Source organism: Lontra canadensis, unplaced genomic scaffold (assembly GCF_010015895.1).
Source record: "Lontra canadensis isolate GAN:19392208 unplaced genomic scaffold, GSC_riverotter_1.0 scaffold4, whole genome shotgun sequence".
NCBI lineage: Eukaryota > Metazoa > Chordata > Mammalia > Carnivora > Mustelidae > Lontra > Lontra canadensis.
Window position 1 is genome coordinate 2,466,811 of NW_022630998.1, and position 25,516 is coordinate 2,492,326.

General features: G+C 44.7%; 1 protein-coding gene across 5 annotated transcripts in view; it reads right to left on the minus strand.

Moving 5' to 3' along the window:
- ZNF608 (zinc finger protein 608) overlaps positions 1 to 25,516 on the minus strand; it is a 160,667-nt gene that overhangs the window by 53,992 nt on the left and 81,159 nt on the right. For all 5 annotated transcript variants that reach the window (XM_032844510.1, XM_032844478.1, XM_032844500.1 and 2 more), the window contains one exon: positions 4,994 to 5,249. In XM_032844510.1, coding sequence (XP_032700401.1) covers positions 4,994 to 5,249 — 256 coding nt within the window. The remainder of the gene's footprint in view (positions 1 to 4,993; positions 5,250 to 25,516) is intronic.

Consider the following 25,516-nt stretch of genomic DNA (forward strand, 5'->3'; position numbering starts at 1 on the left):
AAGTCAGCACCGCAGCATAGGAGTAACGACAACGTATGTCAGCCCTGTCGTCAGTTTAGAGAGGATCGTTTGCCTCGTAATGAATGAACCTGAAACCCCCGATACTGCGCACTGAAACACTGTCCTCTCTCTGACTCTGGAGACACAGGAGAAGCAGAAGCACTGGTGAGCATCTCTGGTGGTTTAAAGAGAGTCATTTACTTCCCCCGATTAATTACCTTTAAAACATTAATTCCCAAGATCACTGTTCTTGGAAAACACATAGAACCTCAGATGAAGAACCTCATACAAAGAACCATTCTGCTTCTTAGACCAGGCGGCAGATCTTCTCTAAAACACCGCATTTACTTTCAGAAGCTGCCATTTACATTTTCACCGTCCCCTCTCCAAGCTAATAGGAAGGCTGCAAGTATTAACTTTAATACTCTGGGTTTCTGAACGATTTCAAAAATAATTCAGCAGAGAGAAGCCTGGGTGGCTAGGTCAGTTAAGTGGCTGCCTTCAGCTCAAGTCGTGATCCCGGGGTCCTGGGATCAAGCCCCGCATCGGGCTCCATTTTCGGCAGGAAGCCTGCTTCTCTCCCTCTCCCTCTGCCCCTGCTCATGTGCGCGTGCTCTCTTTCTCTGTCAAATAAATAAATAAAATCTTTCTTAAAAAAATAATAATAATTCAGCAGACACCACGGGGAAAGAAAATGAAGATACCACTTCTGGCTCACTGAAGGGACAGGCAGTAAGGTCCACCCCACCATATTAATAAGTAAGAAGAGTGGTACCAATTAGTTGTTCATTAAGTCCCAGACACCCTGTCAAGTCCAAGCTCAGGATCAAGCGCTGGACCCTCTTTCTTTCTGGGATGGTGTTTCAACGACGCTCACCTGCCACACTATAGCTTTTAGGCAAACACTATCCAGGGAGGTAAATAGGGCAGGGGTGTCTGTCCATTTTATACCCAAGAAAATGAGGTAACAACACACGGACTTCCTTAAAGGGAAAAGGTCAAGCAGCTTGCAGGGGTTAGGACATCCCCTCTTTCCCCTGAGACCGTGTTTCTCAATCTTGTTTGCACATCAGAATCCCCTGGGGAGCTTTGGAAAAAAACACCAACATCAGCTCACCCAACCAGCCCAAACTGCCATCCCTGACCAAGGAAATGCCCGGAAGTGGTGCCTGGACCTGTTTTTAAAAATCTCTGGGTGACTCAAAGGCACCAAGCTGAGAACCCCAGTGTTGTAACCTTACATGTTTGAAAGGCCAAAGTAAATTAGAGTTGTAACAACGAAGTGTATTCTCAGAGCCAAAAAAAAAAAAAGAGGGGGTGAGCCCAGTTAGACATATGCTTTAGTAAAAACCCAAAGGAAAACACGTTCATAAGAGCTAAAAAGCCAAGTTCTGCATGTATGTATTTACACGCTCTGCTGTCCACACCATGTTTTTTCCAGTTTGGTCTCCCCTACCCTCACCCTCCCCAAAAGAGCCAATTTCCAAACAAATAACTATACGAAGGCATGTGCATCCCAAACGTCAGGAATGAAATGCCCAGGAAATTCTCTCCCAACATCTGAGAGCAATTCTGCACGAGACGTCACTGCTCCCATGCGCTCACCTTCAAGAAGAGAGATCAGAGTCGAGTAACTAAACATCCAAATGCAGTTAATAGTTTTTCTCTCCTCTGGAGCACGCTCTGAAACCCACTAATTATTTCCAGAGGGAACTTCTCTCACCACACGTCACTCCTGAGGACAGTCTGGTCCTCAAGCAACCAGGACTCCACATCCTGGCAGCAACACTAAAGGCAAAGCCTGTGACTCAAAGAACCCTCCTCAAATGAGGAATTCCAAGCACAAGAAACAATTAGTATTTAGTGGGATTTCGTATTGTCGTCTTGCTGGTGCACATTATCCTTCAAAACAGATCATGAGAACACTCCATATTTCCCCCAAAGACGGCAGACAGGAGCTCCTGAAATTTCTAGGATCTCAATACACACACACACAGGATCTCAATACACATACACACACACACACACACACACACACACACACACCCGGCCCCCCATGAATGCACCTAACAAATTAGGTTTGTGAAAACCACTCCCGGTATAAAATCACCTCAAAATGAAAACACCAGGGAAGAGATTTTTTTTTTCAACTCCATCTCCAGGAAGTTAATCACAAGCAACCAGCACTTTCCGAACTTAAAGCTTGTCGTTAGTGCGACCCCACAGAAGTAAACGATTGTGGCTTCCCGTCCCCTCCTCTTCTTCCCAAACCCATCCCTTTTAGCTCTGCCAAGTAACTGGCTCCAAATGTGTTTGTTCTGTTTCTCTCTTTGTTTTTCCCCAAAGGGAAAAATTAATGGTCACGTGGATTTAATTTTTAAATTGGTACAAGAGCTTTAAACACACTGTACGGGGGGGCCGAGGGGGGTTGCAAATGGAACACTCTTAAGAAGGGTTGCACATTAAACACACATTTTACGACCCGCGCCTTCACAAAGTCGGGTTCTCGAGTTCTGTGGAGGTCGGGAGTTGAGTTTATTCAGCAAGAATAACTGTGTTAAGGAGCTCTGGCTCCTTCTTGTCACCACAGTTGACATCCACACATCCCAAATCCTGGAAAATGTAAGCCAGTAACAAGAAGGCTGGAGCTGCAGAAGGCTCCAGTCATGGGTCTGCAGAGCCCGGAAAGCTGTCTGTGAGCCACAAGAGGGGGTAGGGGCACACCCACAGGATGGGGGAACCGCAGCACACGGACTCGGGAGGCGGCCCGCTCAGAGAACACTGTGCAACTCGTGAGACTGTATGTGCATCACGACCAAACAGAAGGAAGAAAAGAATGTCACAGTAATCCTGACAATACCATCGAGCTCTTTAACGGTTTGCCCAGAGTTCCTACAGTTTCTGAATACAACATTTGTTTCCCCTAAGTAAACCCGTCTTTTATTAGAAGCTCAGGTTCAAGTCAAAACCAAGCCAACTTCCAAGTGAAGTGAAAAATAACCCAAGACTTACAGGCATTCCAGAAAGTTTGTAGCTAATTTTACAGCATCTGCCACCCAGTGAGGTCATGCTGCAGGAACACGGTCCTGTCCCACACAGGAGTAAGTAAAGTCAAGACAAGCAATAAACCGACGGTCACTAAGTCGCAGCTGGGACAGAAGTGCAAGGCGCCACTTCACCCAAACAAGCACGTGGATTCAAGTGCCAGAAAATCTTTCTTTCGAGTCGATGGAAGATCAACCTTAGCCTTTCCAAATCTTTTTCTGTTCCCGAATCATCAGTACCCAAGCTAATGAACTACGACCTTATTAATGTCTTGATGCTGTCTCTATCTATACTTTTATCCCCCCAGATACCAGCCGGGACACCCTCAGCCCCCGCTTCTGCTCTTGGGAAACTCTGAGAATGCCAAGTGTGTACAACCCAAGGAGAGGCAGGAGGACAGAAGCTGGTTGCCCACATGGGACCTACCTCGTGCCCTGGAGGGCGTCTCAATGGACAAGCAAGAGATGAAAATGTGAATTCTAGTTCCTCTTCCCCCAACTCCCCCCAATCTGGCTGCAGAGCTCTATTAAAAGTACAAAGAGGATGCACCCCCTCACCCCCCAACCCCAAACACCAGACATTTCTAAAGCCGAAAGCAAACATGAACTATCGCTTTTGGTTGCGCACACAAGAGAGCTCTTCCCATCTGCCGCTTTCATTCATTTTCTCGGGTTCCTTCATCTGTAAAGACTTTTCCTTACCGATGCTATCTATGAAATTCTGTAACCAGACACAAAATAGATCCTTTAACAGCATATTTAACACAAGACACAGAATTCCAAGATTCTCCTAAGGTTTTTTGCTTTTCTACCTTGAGACAGTGTGTACTGTTTTCCACCTTCTGACAATTATGCTGGGACAACTTGTCATCTGATTTTCATTCTTTTTTATATATTTTACTTTCTTTCCTATGAGTTGCAACCCTTAATTTTTCCCCTTGATGCAGAGGGACCTAAACAGTGATTCTGAGTCTCATTACCCCCCTCCCTGTCCTTACTCCTCTCCCAACTGGTCATGATACAGACACCTGTCCTCTCCCTTATCCTTGACCAACCTAGCTTAGAGGGAAGAATGGGTTGTTCACTCTCCTTTGTTTGCCTGGGGCTTGTTTCTTCCTCATTTTTTTCTATTCCTTTCATTCCCCAGTGGAGCAATGCAGTGCTGTCCTTGGTATTTCGTTTTTAATTACTTAAGGGCCTCTAAGGTCAATGACATCTAAAACACACCAGACCAGGTGATCACGTGCTATGAGACGTGTCCAGCCAGGGTTCGATCCATGGTAAGTATGGTAGAGGCCACACTTATATATTTCTAAGAGCAGTGACAGGTTAATCCTAATCCCCTTGTCTCGTGACTACTGGGTTCCCCTTGCCAATTGGCCTGGGGAGCTCAGGGGCAGGGAAGGTGCCATGTCTCCAGTCACAGAAGAGAAATGACTGGTTCAGCTGGGGCTTAAGCCTCTGAGCTCGGGCTTTGTGAGCTCAAAGCACCAACCAGCCACAGCCACATCACAGGCACGGCTCTCGCTAAACCAAGAACCCGAGCTCAATTCAGCAGGTCAATTTAAGCCTCAATACCCCCACGTCAAGATAAACGAAACAACCATGTCCAGACAGACAGACTGGTTGGCACCAAAGAAGAAAGTGAACTTGAGATCTGTCTGTCTCCCTAATTTCCACAATCCCTCTTGGGGCAAAGGGGAACCCTCATCCTGCTTCCCAGTCTCCCTGTGCTAGTGCCTAAAGTGCAGATCCCTTCCACGGACATCTCATTCACCTTGAACATAAGAGCCTCCATGCTTATTCCGACAGCCATCCAGACAGCATGGAACCCCCTCTTCCCACCTCTCCGCATACCACCAGACCACATCCCCTCACGGGTGGGCATAAACACAGAACGTCATGGGGAAGAGGGCACAGGGAAATAGAGAAAAGTAAAGTGTATTTACCTTCTTCTGTTTCATGCCACACGATCCCTTCCAAATTCACACTGGTCCCAGGTTCACAGGGCCCCAGACACTCGGGCTCTGTCACTACTCCAACTTCACACGTATTGACACCCACAGAACGAGTCCGAACCAAAAGCTGCTCGACTGGTGCTGCAATATTGGGTGAAGATGGGGGAAAGTAGGAGGGCAGAATCTGAGGCGTGAGGCTGCTGGAAATCGGTGGTGGCGGCGCTGGCACTGTAAACAGGGGGTCAACCTGAAAGACAGACAGGCTTACTGCAGTGGTGCTGTATTCTCGGAGCTGTTTGCAATGCAATCTGTTTACATCACTTCTAGAATACATCACCGTTCCAAATTCCATTTGCAATTATAATACGCTTTGAGGGTTTGCATGGTGCCAAAAGACACAGTCAAAGGGAAATGAGCATCTGATTTCTTTTTTTCCCACATGCCAAACAAGGTCAGCATTGGGGCTCTCGCTTCCAGAACGAGAGGCAGGACTTCAATGTCCTGACTTCACCCATGGACAACCGGTCAGCCTCGGTCAAGGTGCGAGAGACACGCTCTGCAAAATTCAGGCTCCTTCCCTCCTGTCATGAAATCGTACTTCCAAAACTGCAGTGTTTTCCAAAGGAGGAACTCCAATAAACACTGCAGATGCATCATTTGGACAGTTAAGCATAGGAGATGGACTGAAATTGTTTTCAAAGTACTTTATAAACCATAATGAATTAAATCACTGAGAAAATACATTAACTTACTCTGCTGAATATATAAAATACATAAACTTGATTATACACACTCAAACACATAAACTGGATATTATTAGCATGTATTAAGCATCAACTCCTAATTAAGTTTTCTACTGCAAAGTTTAACAAAATTCATACAAATGGGGAAATAAATGTGTGTGCCCAACATCAAAAGAACTGGAGTTTCTCCAATGCACCCATCCATCAGTGGCTCGGCTTGGAGAGATCCCTGATCAATCTGACCGAGACCTGGGATCCCTCCCTCTAAATCCCAGGATAACAGACATGACAGCCAATGTAAGAGCTTACATTGTAAGAGCAACGGTATCTCCTTTGCACCCCTATCTTAGAGAGCAGGCAAGGAGATCGTCCCCACAAAATGTCCAGGACCCCGGCCGTAACGAAACCAAAGGCTGTGCACATATCAAATAGGTCAATCACCAGTCACCCCATTCATTCATCAGACCCATTTTAACTACTGTTAGGACTGTTAGAGAATTAGTTGAGGCCCTGCTCAAACAGGTGGTCAAAGGCAGATGAGCCCAAGGCAAAGCCCATCTGCACCCTGACTCCACATTCTTCACGCCCTCATGTGAAACAGACACCGCCCACCTATAAGGGATGACTCCTTGCACACACTATCAGTCGAGCTAATGAGTCATATGTGTAGTAAAAAAGGGCACACAGAAGGTTTTTCGGGCAAAACGCCATCTTAGTCTGTGGTTCCTATGTTCCCAATTAACCTTTGTAAGAAATCAACACTTGACTACAAATGTACTAGAACATAGCCTTTGTTGTTTAAATACACACACACACACACACACACACACAGACACCGCACATGCATTTCAAGATAAATTATATGAGGAAGTGTGCTCCTAGTTCAACAGCTGAAGCAGTCATCTGTGTGGGCTCCCTGTTCATATGACTGTAGGAACTATTTCTACAGTTTGCCTCTCACTGAAATGATAAACTGACGTTCACTTGCCTGACTGATCCAAGACGCGAGAGAACAGCCCTCTACCCATCTGCATGGGGAAGAAACTTAATTTCCTGCTCTCAGAGCTGCCATAAAACTTTAGCTCCATGCTTTGCATTGTTCTGCGTTCTTGATCACAGAGCCCAAGAAAGAAAAGCGTGTAGCGGCCCCAAGACCCCAGGTCTGGTGATTTACGCTTTCACGGAAATGCAGCTTAATGCGGATCAGAGTTCCTACTGATAGTTTCTATTTTAAAACTGAGCTGACACATGAAGAGACAGGTACTGAGGGGGGAAATTCAAGTGAGGGGTTAAAAAAAAAAATCCAATGCTACATTGTAGTCTTTTCAGCTAAAAGATTGTGTGAGATAAGAACCGCTTTCCAGGGATGCCTGGGTGGCTCAGTGGGTTAAGCTGCTGCCTTCCACTCAGGTCATGATCCTAGGGTCCTGGGATGGAGTCCTGCATCAGGGTCCTTGCTCAGTGGGAAGCCTGCTTCCCTCTCTGCATCTGCCTGCCATTCTGCCTGCTTGTGTATGCTCTCTCTCTCTCTGACAAATAAATAAATAAAATCTTAAAAAAAAAAAAAAAAGAACCACTTTCCAGAATTCAAAGGGGGGCGGGGCGGGGCTGAGGGAAATGATAAACTGGCTCCTTTATAGGTTTTTTTCTTTCACATTTGCCAACAATTTCTTAATTTGTATAGTTAGCTGTAAACTGACAATGATTGGTTGCTACATATATAAACTGAAAAGACAAAACGTAACAGTATTCTTGAAATACCCTTTACATCCCTTGATCGACAGCCTACATTAATTCCAAGAGAACGAACATGGCTTCAATTAGATATACAAGAAAAGGGGATGAAATAAAAGGAAGTAAGGCATACAACAGGGCATTAATTCCCCAATATGGGACACTGGGATACAATGAGGCAAAGCCTATAACACCAAGTTATAAGGACAGGGTGTTGGACACTAGGATTTTGGCCCCTACTCTGACACTAATTAGCCTGTCACTTTGGGGAGGCACTTAAGCTCTGCTGAACACCGTTTTCCTCAACTGGAAAATGTAATCTCCAGCCTTCTACTGATGGCAACTCCTATCACAACAGGATTTCTGGACTAAATATCTATTTTGATATAAACTCCAACTACAAATATTCCTTCACACACACACACACACACACACACACACACACACACACACACACATATACACACACCCCTCTACTATTTGGGATATTTAAGAGAAGTCAAACATCAGATTTCTAAAGAATCTAGAAGGCTTGAGGGAAGAGGCCACGGTATGCTGTGCCTCTCAGCGAGTGAACTGTGTTTATTTCCATCCACACAATCCAAAATGCAATGGTAAGAGCCTGGCTGACAGCATTTACAGAGGGGACCTTGGAGCCCTGTCCCCACATGTTTCAAAATGAGAAACTAAGGTTTATAGGGTTTGACCAGAAAATATGAACTCATCATAAGCAGTTCCCCCATGCGATAATAGACTAAAAACTCTTAAACTCCATAGGAAGACTCAACAGTGAAGACCTTCAACCCCTTGACTCACACAGTCAACTTCTCGGTTTTTCCACGACACTGGCTTCCTCAAGAGAGCTCACAGCTGCCATTCCTATAGGTAGGTACCAGAGCCTTACTACCAGTGAGAGAAGAAAGGGGAACTCTTCTCCCTTGGGATTGCAGAATGTGGAGTGAAGAACAAAGACCACCCTTCCGGTCTATTAGAATCTCCACTTCCCCAGAAGTCACCAACCACAGAGGAGGATGGGGAATTAATGCAGCCCCAGGGGTGTTTTCTATCTGGTAGGTATGCTGCTTCCTAAAACATGACAGATTTTTGCCAACAAAAAAAATGAGGTAAGAGACTAAAGGTCTACTATCTCTTAAAATAATAATTAGATAATATGCTAGGCTGGGCCCACACGTCTGGGGGCATCAACCTACAGGGCCGAGCTTCCCTTCCGCCTGGTGGTGACCTGCCCAGCTGCAGGAAGCTGACTCTGCATTTCCAGCTTTCCCCCAAGACAATCACAGAACGTTCTATACCTCAAAGACCACCCAGCCCAACCTCCACCTGTTAGAGAGAAACATGGCCCATATTTGCACGAACGCAAGAAGCTATCTCCGGGGACAGCCCAAGTGAGTAGAAAGCAGCAGCATCCTAGAAGCAGAAACGGGACAGCAGGAGTTCAAATACACACACTGGGAGACAAAAGAGATAGAAGGGAGCAAATTCAGTGTCACTAGCTCTTTCTGCCAGCGAATGTCTTCCTACAGGTTTCAGTTCTCTTACCGGGTCTAACACAAAGCCACACGCATACTATGCAAAGCAGGGACCTGGAGGGATTTTCAGTAGTGTTTTTACCTCATACGAAAGATCAACTCCACTGCACCCTGAGTTCCAGGTCACTGATCCATAGCCAGAACTGTACCTTCTTCAACCAGTGAGGCTCGCGGGGACAGAGGGCAACAGTCCCTAGGAGGACTGCCTCCAAGTGGCACACACTTGTACTTGGTCATGGTGGATCTCGGGTTCTAATCCTAACCTGGCTGGTACTTGCTGGGGGGGCCCCTGAGCAAGTTACTTGGTTACTCTGAGGCTCAATGTCTGGACCTAAGCATGAGAGTAAGACTAACACATACCCGCAGTGGGTCAGAGGGAAGACTCAATGAGATAAACTCACACCAACTGACAGCTCAGCAAAGTGCTTAGCTCAGTAAATGCTGGCTTTGAGAAAGGAAAGGAGAGGGGGGGGAAATAAAAAAGTCCCTGGTCTGATATTACAGTTCTCTAACCCTGCCTCAACCTTACAAAGCTCCTTTTTATATCCTACTATATTTAACATAAATCTATAATCCCCTCCAAATGCATGGTTAAGTGCAGTTAAAGTGTGTTCAAAGTATAAGAAAAGGGGCTTAACCCTGAGCAGCTCAGCCCAGGGAAATTCTCCTCCTTTCATACATGGGCTTCATCCACCCCTCAACTCACTCCCCCAATTTTATAGCACGTCCTGATGAGTCCTACACATCTACAAAATCTCCTAATCTCTAGTTGCAGCCCCTTCTTCATGCAACTTCCCCAAAACCCACCTCTGAGTTGCCCCAACTTGAGCACATATCCCCCCAGTAAACAGTAATTACACACCTGCTGTGTGCCAGGCACTGGGTAGCCTGCTAGCACACCAGAAGCAGGTCAAAGCCAAGAAGGTCCCTGCTCTCCTGGACATCCTGCCTCATCAAGCACGACTGGGGCACTCATCAAATATTTCTACAAATGCAGCCAAATTGTCCAAAGGGGCCGACCACAGGGCCTGAGTGCAAAACACAGCATGTAGTGGCAGACAGTGGGGTACGGGGCGCCAGTCCTCAAAACTGGAATCCCAGCTCTACCTTCAGCTATACGACCTGTGGACAAGTCCCCTGACCTGTCTGGGACTCCATGTCTTCATCTGTAAAATGGAAAATAATGAGATCAGACAAACAACCCGAGCTCAGCTCCTGGTACAGATAAGCACTCAACCCATAAAAGCTGTTGCCATGGTCCATATGGTTACTGTGGTTACAAATACACATGACACCTTAACGAAAAAGAAATCAGGAGGTGGTTTGGCCCTTCAAGGCCAAATACCAAGATATGCTGCATTTAAAGGCAATTCATGGGAGGCAATTACGAATACCTGGGGCGGGGGGGGGGGGGGGGGGGGTGGTAAGCGGAGAATGCTAAAACAGTACTCATCAGATATTCCATGTTTAAAAAAAAAAAATCAGTGGGGAATTATTAGTCTAATACTATTAACATCTAGAATACAAGATTGTAATAGAGAACCAGCCAGTCTGAGCACGGGTTCCTTTGTCAAAGCTCTTTTCTGTCATCTTGATGGGACACTGATGTAACCTATTACAGCCCCCAAAAAAAGAGAAGCAGGAAAGCAGCCATCTCCAGTTGGGGCGGGGGTGGGGGGGTGGGGTGGGGACCCATAAGTCTAACAGCTGGTGGTGGCAGCCTGTCAAACCGAGGAAAGTTAATGTCAAGAACAGACGCGCGGCAGTCTCTCACTGTTATTTTTGCATGATTATTCCCAGGTGTTGGTGCACGCTGAGCAGTAGCCTGGCTATTTATCACTCAAGAGAGCCTAAGAGCATGGGAGTGGGGGAGGAGGGGGGGTAGAGAGGGGCGGGGAAGAAAAGGTTATTTACACAGATAGCGGCACTTAGTGTATGTAATCAGAGGGGGCTGGGGGGAAAAGTCTGCAGAGAGATTCTGGCAATATTTTCTCAGTTCACCTTATTTCAAGGGCTTCCTGAGGGCTGATGAGCAAGGAAGGCTCCAGAGCCGACAGGGCGGGTAGCAGCCTCTTTGCTTCCCTCCAATACTGACTCTGTAAGCCCTGGATGGGATCCAGGACAGGAAAAATGACAGCCAAAGGGGCAGGGTCGACAGGGCTGGGGTTGGGGGGTAAGGGGAAGACGCCCTGGCGGGCACGACTACACCCCTCAGATCCAGCAAAGAGACAGGCGGAGGGAAAAGGGCCAGCCAGGGCCAGAGATGGACCAGCTTCAAGGGAAGATGGCCCTCCCACGCCCTGGGACCAGTCCGCGCACCCAGAGGGAAGCTTGCCCTGGGGTTTCCTCCAACCAGTGCAATGATCTCCACACTCATCTGACTATTAACCCCCCCCCAATCCTGGGATTCTCAGATCAACAACCACCAGAGTGGCCACCGTGTTTTATATTGCTCAGAAAATATTTTTATGTTCTTTCGAGCACTCTGGGGCACAATGGACTTAATGCTCATGACGTTCTCTCCGTATCGTGGTATTTGGCTGTTTTTACGAGGTCGCCCACAGTTACCTCTTTCATGTAAAACGCATTAGACAGAGAGACTGCACTTCATGTATGGGGAAATCACAGCTCTTTGACGGTGACCACTGCAACAGTCTGTCCCTTTGCATTTTCACTGCCCTTGGTGCCTGACATCGCTGCTGCTTCGTCAGCAAAGCGAGGGAAGCTTAAAAAACCATTTGCTTTCTGCACGGATCTGTTTTCCAAAGTGAAGTGTCAAGGTTCAACTCCCATCCCTGACACAGAAACCTGAAGAGATGTACATTGGTCACTCCCCATACTGTCTTTCCCGAATGTGGCAGAGACTTTTCCTTTTGGAATCAAGATCGAAGCAAGTTCTCCCTTACACCTTGTTTCTTAAGCAACGTGGGTGAGTTCTTGGTAAGGGTCTACTGGGTACAAGGCATCAGATACTCTCCATCTCCTTGATGGCTCGACATCCCCATTTTATGGAGGTGATCAGTGAAGATCTCAGAGGACAGACAATTTACTCAAGGCCAAACCTCTCTGATTTCAAAGTTCCTATAAAACTATGAACAGGGACAGCCACTGTTTAGTTCCTATCACATAAGAGGGACTTAATACTGTAGGTTCTCTCAGTCCATCTTAGCAAGACTGTGAAGACAAGCGTTTCCAGAATGAAGAAAAGAAAATCGGGAAACTAAGTAACTATAAAAGGTCACTGGGGGGGGGGGGGGGTGGCCAGGACCACACTTGAACACACAGTAGGGTAAGAAGAAAACCAAACTCTTCCAAACAACACAAGATGGGAAGAGGCTTTCCTCCCAAGGTAATTTCAGACCCTCCTCTGTTATGTTGGAAGCCACACACCTGATTCACCTTTCAATGAAGCACGTTGTTCAGAACACTGCTTCTCAGGGCATCTAGGCAAATCACTACAATCCCTCCCAGAAAACTCCCTGAACCCAAAGCTCAGGTTATTACTTGAAATCATCCAATTCTAAATGCTACAACCACATAACAATGGCTGGGAATTATACCATGGCTTTCACTTTCTCATTTCCAGTTGTGAAGATCTGAGGCTAAATAAAAGGCCCCAAGGGGGACAGTGGGTGGCTCGGTAGTTAAGTGTCTGCCTTCAGCTCAGGTCATGATCCCAGAGTCCTGGGATCGAGTCCCGCATCCGGCTCTCTGCTCAGCGGGAAGCCTGCTTCCCCCTCTCCCACTCTCCCTGCTAGTGTTGCTTCTCTCTCTGTGCCTCTATCAAATAAGTAAATAAAATATTTTATAAATAAATAAATAAAAGGCTCCACGGTTCACCTGCTAAAGTGCTTTTAAAAGACTCAGCCATGGACCCGGTAGGGTCTGACTAGGGGATGGACCACGGCTCTGGCCCCCAGCTGTTTCCATTTCCAACTATGCCAAAATCATAGAATGCCAAGCCCACAGTGTCTCTACATGGTAGGGCCCAGGTGGTGGGGGGAGCGGGTAGCAAGCAGCACCAGGAGGAGAAGACTGGGAGGGTGTCACTCCAGAAGTGGCCCTCTGAGCAGATTGCAAAGCAGAGACACCTAAAGGCCAGCAACATATATAAAATTGACTTTACACAAGAGCAAGTATCTTTAACTTCATCCTCTAGACATGACAGCTTTCCAAGCCAAACAGAAGGTACCGTAGTACGCAAAGATAGAGTATAATTAAACTACTCGAGTCAGTGTCTGAAATTTGTTTTTGTTTTGAAGCCAAATAGAATTCTCTGCCAGAAGGCCCTCAACTGTGTAGAGTTCCAGGACTGTGGTGCCCGGGGGGGCGCAGGGGACATAAGGACTCCGTCCTGGGACAAACGGACTCCACCAGACCATGTCAACTGTCACACACTTAACCTCCTCTGTGTTCTCTGCAAAAAACCTGTCCAACTGCTGAGCCACAAATTCTTCTGTTTAAAAGTGCCACAGACGCTTCCCCCTGCTCAGAGGGCGGGCTGTGCTTACAGAATGGCACGAAGGGACCAGTGTGCTCACATCTCGTCCGTAAGGGTTCTCTGGTTGTCTCCCAACCTGCTCACTTTCAGAGTTACTCAGACCACAAAAATAAGCCACAAAGAAAGGAGACCATCATAAAAGTGCTAAGAAAAAAAGAGAACATCTATTTTTTTTTTGTTAATTCTTTGCACGAGTTCCTTGACTTTGTAAAAAGCTGCATGACTGAAAATTTCCATACAAATCCCACATACACCAATTAGACCTGGTTCCCAATCCCCTGTGAGTGAAAAAAGCAGCTCAGTGGTAAAACTCTGGATTTTTAACTCTGGATTTGGCTTAGCATGGGGACACCTACAGTACTAAACCAATCAATTTCCAAACAGCTGGATAAGGACTATCTTAGTACATACACTGATCAGCCTTCCAGTGACCGTCTTTGCATGACTCTAATTTCTCCTTGAAATTGGGTTGAAATTAGGGAAAGGTCACAGGCCTTTCATCCTACTTTTCTTTTTTTAAGATTTATTTATTTATTTGAGAGAAAGGGAGAGAAACAACGTGAGTATGAAAGGCAGAGGGAGAGGGAGAAAGAATCTCAAGCAGACTCTTCACAGAGCAGAGTCCACATGGGGCTCGATCTCACAACCTTGAGATCATGACCTGACCTGAAACCAAGAGTCAGACCCTTAATCAACTGAGCTACCCAGGCGTCCCGCCTTTCATCCTGCTTGACACAGACATAATTTTAAGGGAAAAAGGAAGGGGTTAAAAAAAAAAAAAAAAAAAAAAAGGAAAGAAAGGCCTATTTGGGGGAAAAAAACTCCTTATTTGTCTTTTTAATAGCAATTCTTTTCTTTGCCTTGTGTTAGGGAATCTCACCTGCCTAGCAGAGTATTTTCAATGAAAATTCTAAACATTTGAATTATAAATGCAACGTGCTGATCGTAACAAACTCAATAAGAAAGTGTCTGAGTCACACTGCAGAGGTGAGATGTAAGACAGTGCCTCAGCATGGGTCAAAACCTTGCTTCTCCAAAGCATGGCAGGTCAGCCACAGAAGGGGACAATTTTGACTCACTGCCCAGGACACCGCCTCAGTACCATTCACTCTCCTCCCTGCAAAATAAAAAACTGCTCACTTATAGTCTTTTCTTTTTTCTTAAAGATTTTATTTATTTGACAAAGAGGGAGTGAGAGCATGAGCGGGGGGGCGGGAGGGCAGGGAGAGAGGGAGAAAGAAGCAGGCTCCCAGGCTCCCCACTAACCAGGGAGCACGATGGATGGGGGACTCCATCCCAGGCCCTCAGAATCATGACCTGAGCAGAAAGCAGACACTTAACGGACTGAGCCAACCAGGTGACCTGCTCACATAAATTCTTTATCACATACCTAAGACGCACAGCATGAATATCTTGCCTCCCTTTCCTCCATTATCTCCCAAATGCTGATCCAAAATAATGATCAACTTCAATAAATGAATGAAAGCTTTGAGATTCTAATTTCATACTGAATCAAAATAAAGGACTCAGGAAAGCTCTCCATGCTCTATCAGAGAGATGGAATGGTGAGAGAGAGAAAGAATCACAGACGTTCATATTCATTCCATTGGCTATCCCAGGGAAGGCCACTGTGGCCTCTCCCAAGTTCTGTACCCAAACTACAACTTTTTTAAGTTTCTCCTCACAAATCCTTACACAAAAAGAGCTGTTCCTAGGACCAGAATTCTGTTTTCCCTCCTGAGAACAAAGATTCTAGAAGTCAATAGGTCACTCTCTAGGGAGACTCTTTCTTCTAACAGTTTCTTATGCATGCTTCCAGAAATGTTATCCACATAAAAACCCAGGGGGTGGGCGTGGGGTGGGGGGAATCACTTTTTATTTTATAGCCTGCGGCATGAATTTTAACATGAACGGGTACAATGTTCATAATTTTTTTAAAAAACCAACCTTTTAATAAAAAGATGTTTAGGATAAAAGTAAGCAAATGCCAGTGCAGAGGGGAGAGAGCATATGATTAAGGCTATTATTTCAAGTCCTTGTGCAGAGGTCCTGAGATCAACAAGACAAAGGTAGTATAAGGTCTTCATTTTGTGACAAGAGGACCATGTACTGACTGTACACTAAGCCCATGTAAGCTGCTGCTCACTAAACCCACCTCCTTCTCAGGGAAGTCATTTCTTCATGCAGCAAATTTTTGCCAGGGAACTATAATGCACCCAGCATGGCTGCAGGAGCCCTGGAGGGGCACCAAGGCCACAGGGGAGACCAGCAGCCAGTGGGCAGGGCTGAGGTGGCACACTGGGGCAGCCCCGTAGAACGGGGTGGAGCATGTGGAAGATGGATCTGAAGAAGGGCAGGGTGGAGCCTGGGGGACAGAAGACAGGGACAGAGCTGGGCCATTCTAGACATGACCGTCAGCAAAGGGGTTTGAAGCACAGGGGGTCAGAAAGACATGAGTCCAAAAGGGAAAAGCAGGGAGCTCATGATAACCCTCGATCAGGCTCAGAATTTGGGGAGTTCCACGGAATTGGAAGCCAGTTCCAAGGCTGTAAATTAGGGGCATGGGAGGCTCAGACCGTTCCTCTGGTAAAGAGCACATGGGACACTGTGCAGGAACAGAGGAGAAGGGAAGCTGGAGGAAGGAAGGCAATTAGGAAGCCATGACAGTAATCCAGGGAAGAGGTGATGGCCGCTGTGGGGAGGGGAGGACAGGACAGGAAGTAACCCCCATGGTGGGAGCAGAGCGCTAATAAGATCAGAGGAGTGGGGAGGTTTGGTGTCCAACGCCAGGGAGCAGTCAAGAGAAATCCATGCCCACCCCTGAGGAGGTGGCCCCGGCGCTACCCCACCCCTCCAAGAAGAGCAAGACTGACAGCTTTTTAAAGCCTCCTAATTCTTAACAGATTTCCTTAATTTCAACAGCAACTGGCCTCCACATAGTATGGCCCCACTGCCTCATTGGAACCTTCTGTTTCAATCCAGCTGAAGAAACTGAAAATTAAACAAAGGGAAGTAGGGAAATTCAGCAGGGGTAGGTTCTCAGGCACTGTCACTTGTCATCAACTGCTGACCCAACCGGAAGAGAGGCCCTTGCAGGTGGATACCACTTTACTACCCGAGAAGGAAGAAAGGCTTTCCTTCTCCCCCAGCAACAACCCAGCCAATCGGAGACAACCACGACTCAGCCAATGAGAAGGCACCATGCTTCTAGCTCCCAGTGTACTCCAATGGACTCTTTGTTTACAAGAGCCCTCCCACTCCCCCCTATCTTCCATAACCTTCTCTAGACTCGCCTGTGGGTTTTGCTGTAGTTGGCTTGTCCTAGATTGCAATTCGCTGCTATTCCCAAATAATTCACATCTTTTACTGGTAAAATAACTAGCAGTTTTAGTTTTAAGGTTAAGAAAATAATGATACAACCCCATGGCTGCAGCCACCTCTTTTCCATTAGACAATTCCTGACCTTTGAGAACTCAGACTCCACCCCTAAATTCCATCTCCCTCCATCTTTCCACGTCCCCGGCAGCCAAGAATATGATGAGACCTTCACTTCAGGGGGCTTTATGACAAAACCAATGCATGTCCTGAATATGCTTTTTCAAACTGCCCTCACCTGATCCTGCCGCTCCCTGATGCCCTGAAGTATCCAAGGAACCTCCCCTTGAGAATGACTGCCCCTCCCAAGACAGAAATAAAGTCTCTTCCAATTCTCGGTGCCTTATTAAAAATATGTTCCCCTCGTTTCCTATGTTTCCACGCCGCAGCTACAAATCCCGTTTTCTCCAATGCAAACGCACCTTCCCTTCTTGAAGCAAGGAACCTGTGCCAACAGTCCACTGTCTATACAATGGTCAGCAAATGAAGGCCCGAGGGTCAAACACCACCCGCTAATCCATTTTAGTATTTCCTCTTTAGAGTCAAAAAGGAAAAAGGGCTAATGAGGGGGTAGGAAGCAGGGTCACACTATCTTAGCATTTGTACTTCCAGAATACTTAATCTTACATGTGTCTTATTTCAGAACAGATTTTAGATGACTATAACAAACTACTAAAACCAATTTTAGGGTAGGGGCGCCTGGGTGGCTTAGCGGGTTAAAGCCTCTGCCTTCGGCTCAGGTCATGATCCCAGGGTCCTGGGATGAAGCCCTGCATCAGGCTCTCTGCTCAGCAGGAACCCTGCTTCCTCCTCTCTCTCTGCCTGCCTCTCTGCCTACTTGTGATCTCTGTCTGTCAAATAAATAAATAAAATCTTAAAAAAAAAAAAAGACCAATTTTAGGGTCAATGACCCAAACTCATACCTATCAAATGATACCTGCTCTAAATCTTGGTCATATAAAATCTTCAGATGATCAGGTCCAAAATAAATGAATAACCACAACTTTTAAGGTAAACACTATAACCTGTCCAAGATTTCTTAACCAATGAATAGAACATTTTATATAATGGTGGCTTCCCCTGCCCCACAAAAGAGCAGAAAACAGTGGACACACTCCATATACTAATCTCAAACCCTGTGGGCAACTGAGCCTCTCATATTTATGTTAAAATGTGTATTTCTATTACACTCTCCCTTAATATTACCACATTTCCAGTTAGTCGATAAACACCTGCAGACAGTGTTATTAGCAGGAGACCAAGCTAAATTTAAATCAAGTTAATTTGAGTCATGATTTAAATTATCAGTCAAGAAGAACTGGTATCTTTTTAAAATTAAAGAATGCATACTTATTTTTGCCATAATCGTAATATATTTCATAAAACTCACATACATATATATATATATATATATACACACACACAAGAAATATTATTTAAAGATGGCAAAAAAACCTTTAAAATACTCCAATTATCTTTATCTTTACTACCACCACACAGCCCTTACATATGAGTACATATTTTATACAACCAAAACCACATTCAATCTTTCAATAGATTTTTTTTCTATTTTACAGCTGTATCAGGAACTCCAATACAGCTGCTTTATGTATCAAAACTCAATGAAGAACCCATTTACATCACTAAGAGACTATCTTCTCCAAGTTAATCACGAATATTTTTCCACAGTGTGTTAAAATCAAACAACCATAACCCAAACAAACTTATATTTACATCGCTTTCTTTAATAAAAAAGGGAGGGTAGGGGTAATTTCCCTCAACTACAAATCAGTTTAAGATAAGAAGCCTAGTTAAGCATCTTTATTTTTCAGTGCTAATCAATAAACAGTATTCTCTGATGACACTGCTTATTTTAATTACAGGCCTAAAATTTACTAGGGCCAAGGAGTGCTCAGGTCAAAGCCACTCCCAGGCACTGAAGGCTTAAATATGGCGCCTAGAAGTGAGTACACAGGTAGAAACAAAATTGGAGAAAACAGTTTCATCTACATACAAATGCCAAAAATGAAAGACACATCTGTCAAGCATTTACCTAAAATTTTAAGTATCTTTAATAATAACTCTGAAGAACTTGGAGATCTTATCAAACTTCTCTTTTGTTATGTTCTATTTTGTTTTGTTTGGGTGAGCTATGGGCAATGTATTTCAGGGAGCTCTGGTGTTAAGCGCACTCCCTTGCATTCTCACTGTTCTAGAGCTCTAGTAACTCTTTAAACTGTGAACAACTTACTAATAAAACCCTTACTCCCAATCTCTGCCACATAATTTTATTCTGAGTACGAGTTAGACATTTTGATGAAATATTTAACTTTTGCCACACCTTAAACCATTACAGACAGCTCTTAAACACAACAGGCCTTTAAACTCTGTAAACAGAATTCTATTTGTTAAGATCAAGTAATTATGACAGCACTACTTCTTTGAAGTCTAATATCTGGTCTAAAAAAAAAAAGTGAAGATAAATTCACTAATGTTAGCAAAAAGAGTCTGAGGGGCTCTGGAGTAACACAGCCCAAGGGTCTGTAGAAGTACAAAAGGAAAAGAGCAAAACCAGCTTGGCCATTACTTAGTTGCTTTTTCTTTTCTTTCTTTTTTTTTTTTTTTTTAAAGTTTTATAGATAAAGTTGTCTCAAAGACACACGAGTTTATGGTAGGATCAAGGCCAAGGCTCTGCTGAGGTTCCCAGTCAAAGCCCACCATGGGCAATGTGCAACCCAGTTGCATTCTGTAGCACCCAGACCTCTGGGCAGAAGGGGGACTCTGGGTGTGTCTGTGGCAAGCCAAGTAGCTCCACCTGGACAGCGAAGCAGAGCAACAGAATGATTTCTGTGGCTGTTACCTCTTCCTCTCATAACACCTCCTCGCTTTCTCCTGCTTTCTCCAAACAGCAGAGTCCTACCTGGACGCCCGGGTTCAGTACATAATATGATTCAACAGTGAGGACAATCTAGATTGTCACAATTCTAGATGGCCCTACCCCAGCCATGTCACCCTCTGAGTAGGAGCCCACATTCTGAGAACTGCCTCCCCCAGGGGGCATCTTTCTCTTCTTCTGCCAGAGAGACATGGCCCCAAGAGGCCAAAAAGGGACCCTGCCACCCCTACCTGTGCACCTTCCCAGGGGAGAGCAGGTAATCTTTCTCTGCCTATCATTCTCCACGTGCCTTGTTGGAGGAACAAAAAAGTCTCTTTCACATGCATAAGGAAGTCTAATATTTTGTCAAACAGGAATGAAAAATAAACCTAATCTAAGCTGTCATAGAATCATGAAATGCCTCTGGCAGTTCTATCAAAGTATGTAGACATGTACAGACTCTTTGAAGAAATGAAACTGCAGTTTATCAAGTGTGATTTATGAGCAACACTGATGTAGCTGGGAGATAACACTGCTGTCTCATCATTAGTAGTCAGACAACAGCCATGTGAACACATCAATTATGGGCCACTGCCAAAAGCCCTTGAGATCTTGGAGATTAACAGCCAATCCTCTGTTTTACAAGCTCACATCAAAAAGAATATTAATAAGAGGAGGGGCAATGTGAAAGCTTGTCAGAGTCATTCAGCCACGAACACAAGGCATTTTTCCCCCTCTTCTCTCTGTTGAATTGGCCCAAGGAGGAAGCTGGCATCAGCTACAAAGTGCGACACTGCCAATTTCTTGGAAAATGTTTTTCACAAACATATGGGAACTTGTAAGGGTCTGCAAAACTGCTATTTGGTGAAGAAAGACAGGCAAGCCTTCTCCGTGTCCCTTTTTTCATGCTGAAATGAAACGAGTGGAATCATTATTGACTCATTCCTAAATGAATATGCACGGCAGAAACACCCACAAGCGTTGTCTCTGCCCTCAAAATCAAAGAATGTTGGGAAACCTCAAGTGGGCAATACTGCCACCCTCCACCAAAATCTAATTCACTACCAGAAACAACCAGTATCAACCTGCCCATTCCTGAGTTCCTTCAAATGAACACGGTTCTTCCCCAAGTAGGACAAAAATAAAAATGTGCAGCCTCCGAGGTTGAGGACTTAAATGTCTTCCAACTATCTCAGGAAGACAAATACAAATCCCACCGAAACTTCTGCAATTAGCATTAAACCGGCTCTCCCAACACAGACACCGAAAGCATTTGCAAAAATAGATGCCACAGGCGCAGCGCTTCTTTCTATCAGTATTTAACATATGCACCAGTGAGGCTGGCTGTATTTTTGTAAATGATCAGATTACACCAAACAGCTGGCAACTCACAGTTTAGTGGGGTTCCAGCAGGCTCCCTAATATATGAACATAAGCCACACTACAAAATGCATGGCCTGGGTCTCCCTTGCCACAACGAAATCGGTTTGCTGTTTTTATTTGTAGAAGAGTCTGCATTCGCGGACCGTTTTCCTAATATTTCCATTGTCGTTCATCATTTCAAAATCAGCATGGCGTAGTGGGAAACACATTAGGGGAGGAAATAGAAGCATGGGGTTTCTGTTGCTTCTCAGTAGTCAAGCTGTTTGGCCCCTAACTAAGTCATTTAATTCAAGGACTTGCTGACAAGCAACTGTTAAATCAAAGACTCTTTACCTGGGGTTCGAACACTTGGTGGAGTCTGAGACACCATGCAATTACAGAAGCGAAGGTCTGTGTGTTTACACACACTGGTGCACTTGCTGTTTCCTTCCCCCAGCAGAGAGAGCACATAGGTGCTCAATAAAACTGTAACCGAAAATAGACTTAAGAAGCACTGAGCTAGTGTCTGTAAAGTCAGGGTCAAGAGCAGCGCTTCCCTTTTCATAATACACACACTCTGCACATGTCTGCTCAAGTTCATCAGTCATCAGCCTGGCTTCCTCACCTCCTAAACCGGAGCACTAACAAGCTCTCTAACAACCTTTAAGACCATCATGAAAACCAACAGGAAACGACTTTAGAAGTACTTAAACATCATTTAAGGGATTACTGAATTCAACAAACATTCCCAGGGCACCCAGATGCTAGTAGCTGTCCAAAGATAATTACTGATTGTATTTTTTTGATATTAGAAAGGATAGTCTTCTGAGTAAATAATTTATCTGGGAAACTAACTTACTTGGGGGAAGGGGTCTCAAAAGGAGATAGACTATCCCGAGGCTTTACTGATGGCTATACTAGAAACTCACTCCAAGGGCACCTGGCTGGCTCAGAGGGTTAGGCATCTGCCTTTGGCTCAAGTCATGACCTGAGCCAGGGGTCCTGGGATGGAGCAGTCCCACCATCCCCCACCCTGGCATTGGGCTCCCTCCTCGGCAGGGAGTCTGCTTCTCCCTCTCCCTCTGCTACTCCCCCTGCTTGTGCTCACTCTCTCTCAAATAAACAAATAAAATATTTTTAGAAACAAAGAAAGAAACAGCATCCCTTCCCCCAAAAGATGCTGAGTTCTCACTAATGGGCATCATCATCGCCATCTTATAATACATCTAATTATAAGATTTCTTGTCTCACCCCTTTGCCAGCAAGAGCGCTCTTGCCATCAGAAAAGCACACGACTCAGTGCGCACCAGAAAAAGAACCACAGACGCCAAGGAACACAGCAACATCAGAACTTGTTCAGGTGAAAAACACTCTCACAATAAACATGGGTAGTTTCAATCTATTAAATTATATGGGCTAGTGGGTTTTTTTGAAAAATATCTTTTAATAACATGTTGAGTTTAAATGGCCAACTTCAAGGTAAAAACCAAACCACTGTTCCATTTAACAAGTTACGACTATTAATGACCCATCATTGTAATCAATGATTACACACCAGAACTGTCCTAATGGGCCGTGATCCAAGTTCTGATACAAATTTCACCAAAGGTAAAGGGGCCAAATTCATCCCTGAGCTCCTAAGATCTTATTATACTCCAAACTCCTGGGCTGGCCCTTTTGTTGTTGCTGTTCCCCAAATTAGATTGTTAACTTGTTTTAATTTTCCCATGGTCACACCTAAACTTTTAGCTATAACTGGCACTTCTCTCTAACTTGAATAATGACTTTTTTTTTCCCTAAGAGTAGCCTTCCATTGTAGCCCCGAGGGTTTTATGGGTGACCAAAATCATCAAACAAAAATCAGCCAGCCAACAGGATACCACTGCAATCTGTTCTTCTGACACAGCATAACCCTTATGGGTCCACAGACATGCCTGACCAGACCCAGAAAACCAGGTACAATACAACCAACTTTGCAGATGACGGTGCATTGAAGAATTAAAAATGCCACATGAATGTGAGCTACGAAAAGATCCAGATAACTTCCAGCAAGGGCTTTTGCCTATGATCTCTCCTTGGAAGAAAGACAAAAGATCTGGGCCCATTGGAGCCAGCCCCCAGGTCCTCTTATGTCTGCAACCCTACCAAAAGCAGACCCAGTTCAGCCAACATTAACGAAGCACTCCCTACAACCAGGCACAGTGCTCCGTGCTGCAGAGATCTAGAAAGTAAGATGCCATCCATCCACTCACAGGTCTCAGGTGGGCACGGGAAATGTACACACACACACACAACAGTGACAGACTGAGCAAGACTCAAGTCAGAGACACGCACAGTTGTCTGGTCCCATAGCTAGGAGTGGGGGACATGACGATTCTCTTTGGAACCGGAAGGACACTCAGAAGACTAAGGAATCCAAGAAGAAGCTAAGGTCCGGGGATAGGTACAGGGACATTTACCCAGGATCCTAAAAGTCAAAGCCAATGCATCAAGTGGGACCCAGTCTCACAACTCCCATTCCATAGCTTCTCCCCTTGGATCAGGACCTAGGCAGAAATGGGATCCCCGTTGCAGAGAACACTCTTCCTGAAGGCCACTACCAGCAGGATTTCCTGGCTCTGCTCTGCTGACCAAGAGGGCAAGAAAGCAAACTGGCAGTTTTCTGAAGCTCAGCTGACCAGAAGAGATGACCCCCCAGAGATCAGACCTACAGCAGGAGTATCACGGCAGGCTTTATACGCTCCCAAAACATTTCCTCCGGCCTGCGTGGCAATTACCGACATGCTACTAAACCAAAAGGGCTAACTAAGCAAAACCAGGGTTTGTCTTTACTGGTAAAGCACACCAGGGAGGATATTTACCTGGCTGTGAATATTCCCAGGGCTGGTGCTGCAAATCCTTTGTCCTTTCTCCTCTACCTCCCCTCTGACCAAGTACACTAATTAACCACCTGCAAAACACTTAGTGACATTATATTTAAAGCAATAGTGTGGGGATTTTTTAAATAAAGAACTATAAAAGAAAGGGGGGAAAACCAGAAATGGGAGATTCTAACAACCATTTTTAACATTTGCTCTGGGGGGCTGGGGAAGCATCCTCCAATAAACTATCTGCAGCTTTTTCTAAATGCACACAAAGAACCCCCTGTAGAGCTGTAGAGTCAGAACAGTCGTAGGGGACCTAGAACTGCAGGTTTGGGAACAGGAAAAAAATTAAGCATTTTTTGGGTGATTCAGATGCAGAGCTCTGATTAAGAAACAGTGATTTAAATTAAAGGTATAAGGATTCCAGATACTTGATCAAATACTATTTATCTTTTATTACTTAACAATAGAGGACTAATAAACAATATTTATTATAAAAGTTATATGATCCCAAAAGGCAGTAAGACAAAAGTCATGCTCACAGGGCACCTGGGTGGCTCAGTTAAACTTCTGCTTTTGGCTCAGGTCATGATTCCAAGGTCCTGGGACTGAGTCCCAAAAAGAGCTCCCTGCTCAGCGGAGAGCCTGCTTCTCCCTTTTCCTCTACCCCTCACGCCAGCTCATGCTCGTGCTCTCTCAAATAAATAAAACCTTAAAAAAAAAATCATGCTCAACTTCCAGTTGAAGACTACAAAGATAGTCAATTACCACCAGAGCAGTACCAGAGAAAAATTTTAATAGTCTCAAAGAAAAAAAGGTCTTCTCACACCAGTACAAAATCCAGAAGCCACAAGAGGAAATGAATAACCCGACAATTCAAGACAGTTACACAGAGGGAAAAGAAAGGGGAAAAAAAGAGAAAAACTAACTAACATAAACAGAATCAAAAGGCAAATGAAGAGATTGGGGAAAAAATCTGCAAGCACAGGAGAAAATTTGCAAAACGTAAAAAAAAAGTATATTTATACATACATTTAATTAACATACACTGAAATACTTTAATAAAAATGTATATTTATATTTATACATACATTTAATTAATATACAATGAAATACTTTAAATTAATTTAAAAAATGGCCAACTCCCTAGGAAAGAGTCAGAGGTTATACACTGTCAATATACAGGAAAATAAAGAGATACAATGACTTGTAAACATGAAAAGGAGAAATTAAAATTAAATTAAATTAAATTAAAATAACGGGTTACCATCAGACTACCACAAATGAAAGCCAAATAATTATAATTCACGGTATTTGTTAACTTGTAGAAATACAGACACTTCACATCCCACTTCACATGCTGGTGGGAACACAACTCAAGCCATCAAGTTAGAAGACAAATTTTGAAATATATTTGTATTAAGATGTCTACTAGAGCATTCTGAAAATGTAACTGAAAAAGACTGTCAACACCCACAGGCTATTAGTAGAAAATCAGCTAAATTATGGA